Raw genomic sequence first — 13,974 nt, 5'->3', positions numbered from 1 at the left:
ACCCAACACAGTCATGGTGTTGAACACTGAATGTCCTGTCCTGTCTTGTCTGCACTCATCTACATACCCTTGCAGCCTCCCTCACAGTCTCATCGTCTCTCTCTGTGACTGTGTGCTTTTCAATGAACACACTAAAGAGTCAGGAGAGAACTGCGACAGAAGGCGTGAAAGAGAGGGAGAGACTGAAAATAAAGGAGGGACGTAAGCATGTAAAGAAAGGCTAAGGGAAGTAAGGGAGGAGACGCTGACAGCCAGGGATTAGAGAGGGAGGCAGCCAGGGAGGGGACGAGAGAGAGGGAGAGAGAGGGAGGCAGCCAGGGAGGAGAGAGAGAGAGAGGGAGGCAGCCAGGGAGGAGAGAGAGAGAGGGAGGCAGCCAGGGAGGAGAGAGAGAGAGGGAGGCAGCCAGGGAGGGGATGAGAGAGGGAGGCAGCCAATGCGCAGCTCTGCATCTTGAGAGAGAGCGAGTGAGGGAGAGAGAGGCTCTGGCAGGCAGTTGCTCTCAAACGGATAGACCCAGTGTGATGCTGCTGCTGGATGTGAGCTCCTGTCTTCCTCTGCCCCGCTCTCTGGTTCTAGCTCTAGCTGACTGATTGACTAAGCCTGGGTCTGTGGTTTTCAGAGCTGCTCTAGTTTTTTCCCTGGGCTGAGCAGAGAGCCACCGTGCTGGGGCTGTGTCTCTGGCTAACTGCCTGTCCTCCTGGTTCTCTGCTCCTGCCTGGCTGACTAACTGGTCCCGGTGCAGGCAGAGTGGGGTGGAAGTGTGCAGGGCAGAGGGGCGGTAGGGGCTGAGGAGCGAGGAGCGGTGTGGAGGTGGGGGGACAGGCGAAATGAGCGTGCCGCTGCTGAAGATCGGGGCGGTGCTCAGCACCATGGCCATGGTGACCAACTGGATGTCCCAGACACTGCCCTCTCTGGTGGGACTCAACGGGACCACCGTCTCCCGAGGGGGCACCTCCGAGAGGATCGTCAGCGTGCGTACAGTAGACGGCTCTTTTCCCATCCTTTCTACCTGTCTGCTGGGTGGATGAGTTGGAGACCGGGAGAGGGGTCTCAGAGCGGTAGGGTGGTTGAAGTAGGGTTGGTGGGGGTGGAGACCGGGTGAGGGGTCTCAGAGCGATAGGGTGGTTGAAGTGGGGTTGGGGGGTGGGTATCGGAGAGGGTCTGTCTGCTGGGTGGATGAGTTGGAGACCGGGAGAAGGGTCTCAGAGCAGTAGGGTGGTTGAAGTGGGGTTGGTGGGGGTGGAGACCGGGAGAGGGGTCTCAGAGCGATAGTGGGGTTGGGGGGTGGGTATCGGAGAGGGTCTGTCTCACGGGGGCGGCGCTAAGAGAAATGGTAGAGGATGAAAGCGGTGCATGTGAGAGCGATGCTGCTGGGAGTCAGACGAAGTGGGAATGATGTTCAGGGTCTTGTGTGAGTGATGCTCCCAGGGAACTGATCCAGAATGATTTTGCTGTGTTGATTGCTGGGAGGAGATGGAGAATCAGGGGAGAACTGCCCTGCTGGTAAATCCTCTGTGTGCTGTGGGTGATCAGAGCTGGGATACTGCTGCTGTAGTGAGGGATGAGGATGTTGACTGATATGTCAGAGAGCTGGATGGTGTAACTGATGATATGCCAACTCTGAGGTGATGATGAAGATGATGATGATGAGGGGAGATTTGGGCTCCAGCTCCTACACACCCTATTCCAGTTGGATGCGTATCTCGTTCCCCCATCTCTCTTTCCTTCGTCCCCGGTGTCAAAATCCACCGACTCTGTAAAGGTGTATGCGTTCAGAATCCAAGCCAGGGACCTTCATTTTGTTATCTCCTTGAAAGGTACATTATGTTGGGTCTCATGTGAGGAGCGTGTTAAAAGATTGAGATGTGAAGGTTTGTGTAGCTTGTTGTGGATGTACACCTGTGTACACTGTGATGCATGTGTGGTGTGACTGTGCATATGGGTGCTCCATATGGATGAGATGAGAGGTGTTGAGAAGTGTCAAGCAGAGGAATGAATCTGTCATGTTCAGGATCATTAGTAGCGAGTGATAGCCTTTGGTTCTTTCCTGAGTTTATTTTCATGGCATCTGCTCCCTTATTAAACGCCCAGCCCTGATGAAATGTGTGTCCAGCACTGTCCATCTGTGTGTGTCCAACTCTGTCCGTGTGTGTGTGTCCAGCTCTGTCCGTGTGTGTGTGTGTCCAGCACTGTCCATCTGTGTGTGTCCAGCTCTGTCCGTGTGTGTGTGTCCAGCTCTGTCCGTGTGTGTGTGTCCAGCTCTGTCCGTGTGTGTGTGTCCAGCTCTGTCCGTGTGTGTGTGTCCAGCTCTGTCCGTGTGTGTGTGTCCAGCACTGTCCATCTGTGTGTGTCCAGCACTGTCCATCTGTGTGTGTCCAGCACTGTCCATCTGTGTGTCCAGCTCTGTCCGTGTGTGTGTGTCCAGCACTGTCCATCTGTGTGTGTCCAGCACTGTCCGTGTGTGTGTGTCCAGCTCTGTCCGTGTGTGTGTGTCCAGCTCTGTCCGTGTGTGTGTGTCCAGCTCTGTCCGTGTGTGTGTGTCCAGCTCTGTCCGTGTGTGTGTGTGTTTGTGTGCGCGCATGCCTGCCTCATTGCCTGCCTTCCTTAGTGTGTGTGTGTGTGTGTGTGTGTGTGTGTGTGTGTGTGTGTGTGTGCACGCGCACTTACAGGTGTGTATTTATTGGTCATTTCTCCCTATGGTCTCAAGAGCTTGGGTCCATCTGTCCAGAGAATTATGACTCTATCTTCCCAATCTTTCCTCAATCACAGAGCCCTATCCTCAATCAGTCCAGTCATATCATAAAAGTCTGCTGCACCAACAAATACCACTTTATTGCACTGAGGCACCCAGCTGTAATAACTGTCTCAACGGCTCACTGGAGGAAACATTGTTGATGTTTTCACGGTTCAGGCTGAGCTCTATGAAGGTGTTGACCTTGTAGAGAGAGGTCTAGCTAAACATTCCCTGAGATGTATTTATCTATTCTACAAGCGCAGCTCAAGACAGGTATTTCTCTTCAAGTTCAATATCAATATAGCTTGTCTGATCTGTGTGTTTTTCAGAGTTTTATCTTTTGAGGAACTAGGAAGGATGATATTCCCATAGTGTCCCTGAATGAGTGGTACAGGAGTGGTTCTACCTCCTGCCTGGGTGGGTGTGGTCTAAGTGGACTTCTTCTCCAGTGGACATGGACTGCAGGACCTGGCTGCTGATTGGAGGACGGCTTATAATAATGGCTAAAACGGACCATGTTTGATGTATTTGATAGCATTCCACTAATTCCACTCCAGCCATTACCTCAAGCCCGTCCTACCCAATTAAGGTGCCACCAACCTCCTGTGGTCCCAATGTCCATACCAGCATCCCACTTAGAATTCATGGCCAGTACATGACATCATTTGAAGTAGATGGTATATTAGTATTGATAGTAGTGTGGCTATTGAAACAGAGCCATGGTCTGGAAGAGCTACTTCAGGAGGGGCATTGACAGTTCTGCTTCCATGGTTGATGTGGTGAATCTGGACTTGATGTTGTGGTGATGGAGTCATCAGAGAGGAGGACTATTTCTCTTTTACCATTTCACATGTTCTGGTTCAACAAAGAGCCAATTAGTGTTGCTCCTTATTTTTCATCACTCTCAAAGCAACATCGAAGGCTTCCATCAACAACATTTTCATATATTAAAGTCCCAATGACAAATACTATGAGACATGATAGATTGGGTGGAATCTAAACACATAAAACGTTCTAAGGTTCAGCCATGCAGATGAGCTGGAGGTTAAACCTATGGAAGCCATGGGGGTTAAAGCATTAGAGGAACATTTGACTAACGTTGTTGTTTAGGTTCATTTCAAACCCGCTAGTCCTTTCTTGGGTCGTCTTGTGATGTTGTGGCACCAGTGTCCCGATGGCCATGTATGACTGCTCCTCACCCTAGTGTCCCCATGATCAGTGTCCCGATGGCCATGTATGACTGCTCCTCACCCTAGTGTCCCCATGATCAGTGTCCCACATTCACACTCCTCTGAGCTACAATCAGTCTGCTCCACTTGCTTTCGTTCCCTTTCTAACAACCATCTGAGCTGAGCTGGTCCAAGCGCGTGTGGCACTGCACTCACCATCTAAAGAAGTTCACCATAGTGAGTTCTTCAAAAGGACTGAGCAACACGTGCCTGAGTCCAAACATGGCAAGCCTGGGTATGGTTAGCCTGGGTATGGTTAGCCTGGGTATGGTTAGCCTGGGTATGGTTAGCATGGGTATGGTTAGCATGGGTATGGTTAGCCTGGGTAGTGCAAAACCAAACCGTGAATAATCCAATAAAACAAGACACAACCTTGAGACCAGACGGTATGGCAGAACTCTATTACACTATCAAACAAGAAACAAGTGTGTGTGTGGGCAGTCTGTCAGACACACACTCCACACAGTGCTGTTGTCCCTTTGATCTCTTGTATTAATAATAAAGCCATGCAGAAGGCTGAAGAAGGGAAATATCAAAAGAGCTGAAGGAACAAACAATGGTCCCACACAAAGAGAGAGAGGCCTGCCACTCAGATTGGCCGTCTCTACGCTAGTCTGGCTGCATGGTGTCCATGACTGTAAACTTTATCACGTCCCAAGACCAATCTAATAAATCTGACTCCATGATTGATTTATGACGGCAGATGAAAGGGCCAACTCAGATTAAAGTCGCTCTGTGGTCTTTTATCCATATTCATACATAGTTATTTTATGTTTGATGGTAGAACCTCTTCTCTTGTTATTTGAAGCTCTTAGATCCTCTGTATGAATGAATATTTAGATCTCTATGATGAATATGTATGAGGTATGATATAGCATGGAGTTAGAAGTTATAGATATACATCAGATAGATAGATCACTTGTGGAGATGCTCCACTGGACACATTCACCAATCATCCTGACTGCAAACACACACACACATACAGTTGAAGTCGGAAGTTTACATACACTTAGGTTGGTGTCATTAAAACTCGTTTTTAAACCACTCCACACATTTCTTGTTAACAAACTATTGTTTTGGCAAGTTGGTTAGGACATCTACTTTGTGCATGACACAAGTCAATTTTCCAACAATTGTTTACAGACAGATTATTTCACTTATAATTCACTGTATCACAATTCCAGTGGGTCAGAAGTTTACACACACTAAGTTGACTGTGCCTTTAAACAGCTTGGAAAATTCCAGAAAATGATGTCATGGCTTTAGAAGCTTCTGATAGGCTAATTGACATAATTTGAGTCAATTGGAGGTGTACCTATGGATGTATTTAAAGGCCTTCCTTCAAACTCAGTGCCTCTTTGCTTGACATCATGGGAAAATCAAAATAAATCAGCCAAGACCTCAGAAAAAACATTGTAGACCTCCACAAGTCTGGTTCATCCTTTGGAGCAATTTCCCAATGCCTGAAGGTACCACGTTCATCTGTACAAACAATAGTACGCAAGTATAAACACCATGGGATCACACAGCCGTCATACCGCTCAGGAAGGAGACGCGTTCTGTCTCCTGGAGACTAACGTACTTGGGTGCGAAAAGTGCAAAACAATCCCAGAACAACATTAAAGGACCTTGTGAAGCTTGTGGAAGGCTACCTGAAACGTTTGATCCAAGTTAAACAATTTAAAGGCAATTCTACCTTATACTAATTGAGTGTATGTAAACTTCTAACCCACTGGGAATGTGATGAAATAAATAAAAGTGTAAATAAATTATTCTCTCTAAAATTATCCTGATATTTTACTCTGATTAAATGTCAAGAATTGTGAAAAACTGAGTTTAAATGTATTTGGCTAAGGTGTATGGAAACTTCAACTGTATACACTGAATGTACAAAACATGAGGAACACCTTCCTAATATTGAGTTGCACACCCTTTTGCCCTCAGAACAGCCTCAATTTGCCAGGGCATGGACTCTACGTTCCACAGGGATGCTGGCCCATTTTGACTCCAATGCATCCTACGGTTGTGTTACGTTGGCTGGATGTCCTTTGGGTGATGGACCATTCTTGATACACACAGGAAACTGGTGGCCGTGAAATACCTTGCAGCGTTGCAGTTCTTGCCACACTCAAACCAGTGCGCCTGGCAGCTACTACCATACCCCGTTCAAAGGCACTGAAAACATTTGTCTTACCCAATTCGCCCTCTGAATGGCACACATACACAGCCCATGTCTCGATTGTCTCAAGGGTTAAAAATCCTTGTTTTAACCGGTTTCCTCCCCTTCGTCTACACTGATTGAAGTGGATTTAACAAGTAACATCAATATAGGATGATATCTTTTGCCTGGATGCACCTGGTCAGTCTCCAGTATATCATGGAAAGAGCTTGATCCTTATGTTTTGTACACTCAGTGTAAATATATATACAGTGTTCTAGTGAAAAGTTTGGACACACCTACTCATTCAAGGCTTTTTCTTGATTTTTTTACTATTTTCTACATTGTAGAATCATAGTGAAGACATCAAAATTATGAAGTAACACATATGGAATCATGTAGTAACCAAAAAAGTGGTAAACGAATCAGAGATTCTTCAAAGTATCCACCCTTTGCTTTGATGACACCTTTGCACATTCTTTTGTTGTGGAAATTCTTCCCTTACATTCTCAACCAGCTTCATGAGGTTGGCACCTGGAATGCATTTCAATTAACAGGTGTGCCTTTCTTTCCTTCTTAATGCGCTTGAGCCAATCAGTTGTGTTGTCACAAGGTAGGGGTGCTATACAGACAACAGCCCTATTTGGTGAAAGACCAAGTCCATATTATGGCAAGAACAGTTCAAATAAGCAAAGAGAAACGACAGTCCATCATTACTTTTATTTATTTCATTGTTTTATTTATTTAAATCAGTTAAGAACAAATTCTTATTTACAATGATGGTCTACCAAAAGGCCTCCTGCAGGGACAGGGGCTGGGATTTAAAAATATATATATATATATACAATATAAATATAGGACAAAAGACACATCATGACAAGAGAGACAACACAACACTACATAAAGAGAGACCTAAGACAGCAACACATGACAACACAACATGGTAGCAACACAATATAACAACAACATGGTAGCAACACAACATGGTAGCAGCACAAAACATGGTACAAACATTATTTGGCACAGACAACGGCCCAAAAGGCAAGAAGCTAGAGACAACAATACATCACACAAAGCAGCCACACCTGTCAGTAAGAGTGTCCATGATTGAGTCTTTGAATGAAGAGACAGATAAAACTGTCCAATTTGAGTGTTTGTTGCAGCTTGTTCCAGTCGCTAGCTGCAGTGAACTGAAAAGAGGAGCGACCCAGGGATGTGGGCTTTAGGGACCTTTAACAGAGTGTGACTGGCAGAACGGGTGTTGTATGTGGAGGATGAGGGGTGTAGTAGATATCTCAAATAGGGGGGATTGAGGCCTTAGAGGGTTTTATTAATAAGCATCAACCAGTGGGTCTTGAGACGGGTATACAGAGAGGACCAGTTTACAGAGTAGTATAGAGTGCAGTGATGTGTCCTATAAGGAGCATTGGTGGAAAATCTGATGGCCGAATGGTAAAGAACATCTAGCCGCTCGAGAGCGCCCTTACCTACCGATCTATAAATTATCTGTAAATTATGTCTCCATACTCTAGCATAGGTAGGATGATCTTCTCAATCAGGGTTAGTTTGGCAGCTGGGGTGAAAGAGGAGCGATTACGATAGAGGAAACCAAGTCTAGATTTAACTTTAGCCTGCAGCTTTGATATGAGCTGAGAGAAGGACAGTGCACCGTCTAGCCATACTCCCAAGTACTTGTATGAGGTGATTACCTCAAGCTCTAATCCCTCAGAGGTAGTAATCACACCTGTGGGGAGAGGTGCATTCTTCTTACCAAACCACATTACGTTTGTTTTGGAGGTGTTCAGAACAAGGGTAGAGAAAGCTTGTTGGACACTAAGAAAGCTTTGTTGTAGAGCATTTAACACAACATCCAGGGAGGGGCCAGCTAAGTATAAGACTGTATCATCTTCATATAAATTGATGAGAGAGCTTCCTACTGCCTGAGCTATGTTGTTGATGTAAATTGAGAAGAGCTTGGGGCCTAGGATCGAGCCTTGGGGTACTCCCTTGGTGACAGGCAGTGGCTGAGACAGCAGATTTTCAGGCTTTATGCACTGCACTCCTTGAGAGAGGTAATTAACAAACCAGGCCAAAGACCCCTCAGAGATTTCAATACTCCTTAGCCGGCCTACAAGAATGGAATGGTCTACTGTATCAAAAGCTTTGGCCAAGTCAATAAAAATAGCAGCACCACATTGCATACCCGAGAGAATACTATAGAGATCAAGAAAGCCAGTCAGTTGATTATCGACAAGTTTTTCCAGCACTTTTGATAAACAGGGTAAAATAGAAATATGCCTATAACAGTTAGGATCAGCTTGATCTCCTCCTTTCAATAAAGGATGAACCGTGGCTACCATCCAAGCAATGGGAACCTTCCCAGAAAGGAGAGATCGGCTTGGCGATATTAGGGGCAGCAACCTTAAAGAAGAAAGGGTCTAAGCCATTTGAACCAGATGTTTTTCAGAGTCAAGTTTAAGGAGCTCATTTAGCACCTCGGAGTCAGTGACTGCCTGCAGGGAGAAACTTTGTAGCTGGGCTGGGGAAAAATAGGGAGAAGCATTGGGGATAGTCGCATTAGAAGGGGTGGGAGATGAGGAAATGTTGGACGGGCAAGGAGGCATATCTGAGTCAAATAGGAATCCTGACTTAATGAAGTGGTGATTAAAGTGCTCAGCCATCTGCTTCTTGTCAGCAACCACATCATCAACATTAAGGAATATGGGCAGCTGTGAGGAGGAGAGTTTATTCTCCAGGTCTTTAACCATTTTCCAGAACTTCTTGGGGTTAGACCCACAGAGAGGGAATTGCTCTTTAAAGTAACCAACTTTGGCCTTCCGGATAGCCTGAGTGCACTTATTTCTCATATGCCTGAACGAGAGCCAGTCAGCCTGAGTATGCGTGTGCTGAGCCTTTCGCCAAATGCAATACTTGAGGTGGAGTAACTCTGCAAAATCACGGTTGAACCAGGTGCTCTTTTTAATTCTCATTTTCTTTATGGGGGGCTTGTTTGTTAACAATACCTCTGAAAATATCAAAAAAGAAGGTCCAAGAGTCTTCGGCAGAGGGGATCAAGCTGATTCTATACCATTTTATAGAGGCCAGTTCATGAAGGAAAGCTTGCTCATTCAAGTTTTTTAGCAAGCATCTATGACAAATCAGAACAGGTCATTTCACTGAGCAGCCATTACGAACACAGGCTGTAAAACAGTGATAACTAGGGTCATTACAGATAACATCAAGGAGAGTAGCCTTTTCTGTGTGTTTGGAGTCATACCTTGTGGGATTGGTAATAATCTGAGAAAGATTTAGGGAGTCCCATTGCTTTAGGACTTGGTCAGGTGGTTTAAGCATGTCCCAGTTTAAGTCACCTAGCAGGACAAATTCAGACTTAGTGTAAGGGGCCAGGAGAGCGCTTAGGGCTGGTAGGGTACAGGCCGGTGCTGATGGTGGACGATAACGCCCATCAACAGTCAACAAAGAGCTATTTGAAAGTTTAATGCATAAAACCAGCAAATCAAATTGTTTGGGGACAGACTTGGTGGAGACAACCGAGCACTGAAGGTGATCCTTGGTAAAGATTACCACTCCCCCACGTTTGGAAGATCTGTCTTGCTGAAAAACACCTCACAAGTACTCAACTGTCATCTTCATTAAATAATACCCGCAAAACACAAGTCTCAGCGTCAACAGTGTAGAGGGGACTCCGAGATGCTGGCCTTCTAGGCAGAGTTGAGAAAAAAAAGCCATATCTCAGACTTGCCAATAAAAATAAAAGATTAAGATGGGCAAAATAACACACACTGGACAGAGGAACTCTGCCTAGAACGACAGCATCCCGGAGTCGCCTCTTCACTGTTGACGATGAGACTGGTGTTTTGCGGGTACTATTTATTGAAGCTGCCAGTTGAGGACTTTGTGAGGCGTTTATTTCTCAAACTAGACACTCTAATGTACTTGTCCTCTTGCTCAGTTGTGCACTGGGGCCGCCCACACCTCTTTCTATTCTGGTTAGCGCCAGTTTGCGCTGTTCTGTGAAGAGAGCATTGTTTTTATTCATTGTATTCTCTTCCTGTCCTTACTTTACCAATGGTTGCGGGTGTTCATTTCATAAGGAGTTAGTTCACTAACACAGGATGTAAAGTTGGCCCATGTTCCTCACTAGGAATTTTGTATGGGTGTGCCAGGGCCTGGTGCCAGGCTGGTCAGGGTAAGAAAGGGCAGGGCAAGTTACACTCCGACACCATTTTATAGACAGGAGCAAAGCCACGTGCCTTAATAGCACTTCAGGCCCTTCCACTGAGAAGAGCAGTATGTGACAGGAGCAAGAGCAAGAGCAAGAGAGAGGGAGGGAGGGAGGGAGATCGGCACAAGAAGCACATACTGTACGTATAGAGAGTAGAAGCAATAGGGACCTTTTAAAGAGGGACCGGGGGGAGGAGGGAGAGAAGAGAGTGATGAGTTTATGAGTCATATTATTGGCCAGTAGCCATGCTGTGCTGATTGTGGTAATCCGTTTTACTCTGGACTGCATGGGGAGACCAGGGGCCCTGCTGCTGCTGTGTTGCTGTGATTGTGTGATTCTTCATTGAGTTATATTTAAGACCAGCAGCTGGCCTGCGTGCATTCAGAGGTTGTGGGACTACTGCTCATTTGAGGTAGGAGTGTGTGTGTGTGTGTGTGTGTGTGTGTGTGTGTATGTATATACAGTGCCTTGCGAAAATATTCGGCCCCCTTGAACTTTGCGACCTTTTGCCACATTTCAGGCTTCAAACATAAAGATATAAAACTGTATTTTTTTGTGAAGAATCAACAACAAGTGGGACACAATCATGAAGTGGAACGACATTTATTGGATATTTCAAACTTTTTTAACAAATCAAAAACAGAAAAATTGGGCGTGCAAAATTATTCAGCCCCTTTACTTTCAGTGCAGCAAACTCTCTCCAGAAGTTCAGTGAGGATCTCTGAATGATCCAATGTTGACCTAAATGACTAATGATGATAAATACAATCCACCTGTGTGTAATCAAGTCTCTGTATAAATGCACCTGCACTGTGATAGTCTCAGAGGTCCGTTAAAAGCGCAGAGAGCATCATGAAGAACAAGGAACACACCAGGCAGGTCCGAGATACTGTTGTGAAGAAGTTTAAAGCCGGATTTGGATACAAAAAGATTTCCCAAGCTTTAAACATCCCAAGGAGCACTGTGCAAGCGATAATATTGAAATGGAAGGAGTATCAGACCACTGCAAATCTACCAAGACCTGGCCGTCCCTCTAAACTTTCAGCTCATACAAGGAGAAGACTGATCAGAGATGCAGCCAAGAGGCCTATGATCACTCTGGATGAACTGCAGAGATCTACAGCTGAGGTGGGAGACTCTGTCCATAGGACAACAATCAGTCGTATATTGCACAAATCTGGCCTTTATGGAAGAGTGGCAAGAAGAAAGCCATTTCTTAAAGATATCCATAAAAAGTGTTGTTTAAAGTTTTCCACAAGCCACCTGGGAGACACACCAAACGTGGAAGAAGGTGCTCTGGTCAGATGAAACCAAAATTGAACTTTTTGGCAACAATGCAAAACGTTATGTTTGGCGTAAAAGCAACACAGTTGAACACACCATCCCCACTGTCAAACATGGTGGTGGCAGCATCATGGTTTGGGCCTTTTCTTCAGCAGGGACAGGGAAGATGGTTAAAATTGATGGGAAGATGGATGGAGCCAAATACAGGACCATTCTGGAAGAAAACCTGATTGGAGTCTGCAAAAGACCTGAGACTGGGACGGAGATTTGTCTTCCAACAAGACAATGATCCAAAACATAAAGCAAAATCTACAATGGAATGGTTCAAAAATAAACATATTCAGGTGTTAGAATGGCCAAGTCAAAGTCCAGACCTGAATCCAATCGAGAATCTGTGGAAAGAACTGAAAACTGCTGTTCACAAATGCTCTCCATCCAACCTCACTGAGCTCGAGCTGTTTTGCAAGGAGGAATGGGAAAAAATGTCAGTCTCTCGATGTGCAAAACTGATAGACATACCCCAAGCGACTTACAGCTGTAATCGCAGCAAAAGGTGGCGCTACTAAGTATTAACTTAAGGGGGCTGAATAATTTTGCACGCCCAATTTTTCAGTTTTTGATTTGTTAAAAAAGTTTGAAATATCCAATAAATGTCGTTCCACTTCATGATTGTGTCCCACTTGTTGTTGATTCTTCACAAAAAATACAGTTTTATATCTTTATGTTTGAAGCCTGAAATGTGGCAAAAGGTTGCAAAGTTCAAGGGGGCCGAATACTTTCACAAGGCACTGTATGTGTATATATATATATATATATATATATATATATATATATATATATATATATATATATATATATATATATATACTAGCTCATCATGGCAGGCCGGTAATGAGGGAGAGGTTCAGGTGATCTTTTAACCCAGCAGATAGAGACAGATGTTTCCTGCCTGGCTGTGGGCATCGCTGGGCAGGCAGCGGCTAAAGACGGAAACACCAAGTAGGCTACATCACGTTGCAGAGAGACACACTCACTGCTCACTTTCCCTCAAATACTGTACTCCAGGCTTGGAGACCCCTATTCTCGCTTTCATCTGTCCTTCAACTCCCTCTCTGACTCGTTGTCTCTCTTCTTCATCTTCCTCTCTCAGACCCCTTTTTATCCCCTCTTGCCCTTCTCTCAGACCCAATCTCTCTCTTCTTCCCCCCCTCTCTCTCTCTCTTCTTCCCTCTCTCTCTCTCTCTCTCTCTCTCTCTCTCTCTCTCTTCTTCCCCCTCTCTCTCTCTCTCTCTTCTTCCCCTCTCTCTCTCTCTCTGCTTATGAAAGTTGCAATAGACTTCCCGGCATGCTCATAAAGTGGGATAGCTGTAGATTTCTAATCTAATTTATCCCAGCTTTACAGCGCTCCGCTCAGCTCTGCTCCGCTCCAGGGTCGGCCTAATGAAACACTGGAGGAAGTCAATCCTGCAGGCGTGAGCCCGCAGCGTAGCCCAGCCGCGAACACCTAATTGGTTAATCCCCACGGTAGTTAGTTAGTTGGGGCTCTACTTGTAATGAGGCTGGCTGTGAGCTGATGGGTGAGGCGGTGGATAGCTGTTGAGATATAGTAGAGGTTTGAGGAGGTAGAGATGCCAGTGGCAGGGTGGTGGTACTGCAGGAGATTGGGTCACCACGATAGAGACACTGTGATATCACCCACAGGTGTGTTGAGCTCTCAATTCATCAGTCTTTATGGTCATTGGTCAGTTTGTGATCAAAGATTGATCATTGGTTACTTATTTGGCCATTGATTACCTATCTCCCGATTCGTCAATCACCTGACCATTGATCACTTGTCTGAGCATTTATCACTCATCTGTTTATCCACTCAGCTCCTAGCGTTCAATCTCAATCTAAACTCAGCTAACTGTTTCTCTTTAGGACAATGTTTAGAGGTTAGAAAGAAACACAATCACCCCATAGTTCAATGATGAGTGAGCTCAGTGATGGCCACAGAATTCAGCCTTCTCCCCTCATCTCATCTCACCTCTCCTCACCTCTCCTCTCCTCACCTCATCTCAACTCTCCTCATCTCAACTCTCCTCTCCTCATCTCTCCTCTCCTCATCTCAACTCTCCTCTCCTCATCTCTCCTCTCCTAATTTCACCTCTCCTCTCCTCATCTCTCCTCTCCTAATCTCACCTCTCCTCATCTCTCCTCTCGTCATTTCACCTCTCCTCATCTCTCCTCATCTCACCTCTCCTCATCTCACCAGTTCTCTCCTCACCTCACCTCTCCTCATTTCAGCTCTCCTCACCTCATCTGTCCTCTCCTAATCTCACC

General features: G+C 45.6%; 1 protein-coding gene across 2 annotated transcripts in view; it reads left to right on the top strand.

Annotated features, from left to right (window-relative positions):
• LOC110485175 (noelin-2-like) overlaps nt 1-13,974 on the top strand; it is a 117,395-nt gene that overhangs the window by 53,072 nt on the left and 50,349 nt on the right. The window contains exon 1 of one of the 2 annotated variants that reach the window (XM_036941101.1): nt 511-972. The exons of the other annotated variant lie outside the window; for it this stretch is intronic. Within the exon in view, the coding sequence (XP_036796996.1) occupies nt 829-972 (144 nt within the window). The 5' untranslated portion in view covers nt 511-828. Of the gene's footprint in view, nt 1-510; nt 973-13,974 lie in introns of those variants that run through there. 2 annotated transcript variants of the gene reach the window in all.

This window comes from Oncorhynchus mykiss, chromosome 13 (genome assembly GCF_013265735.2).
Source record: "Oncorhynchus mykiss isolate Arlee chromosome 13, USDA_OmykA_1.1, whole genome shotgun sequence".
Lineage (NCBI taxonomy): Eukaryota > Metazoa > Chordata > Actinopteri > Salmoniformes > Salmonidae > Oncorhynchus > Oncorhynchus mykiss.
Note: the sequence above shows the minus strand (reverse complement) of the source record. Positions and strands in the feature narration are given on the sequence as shown.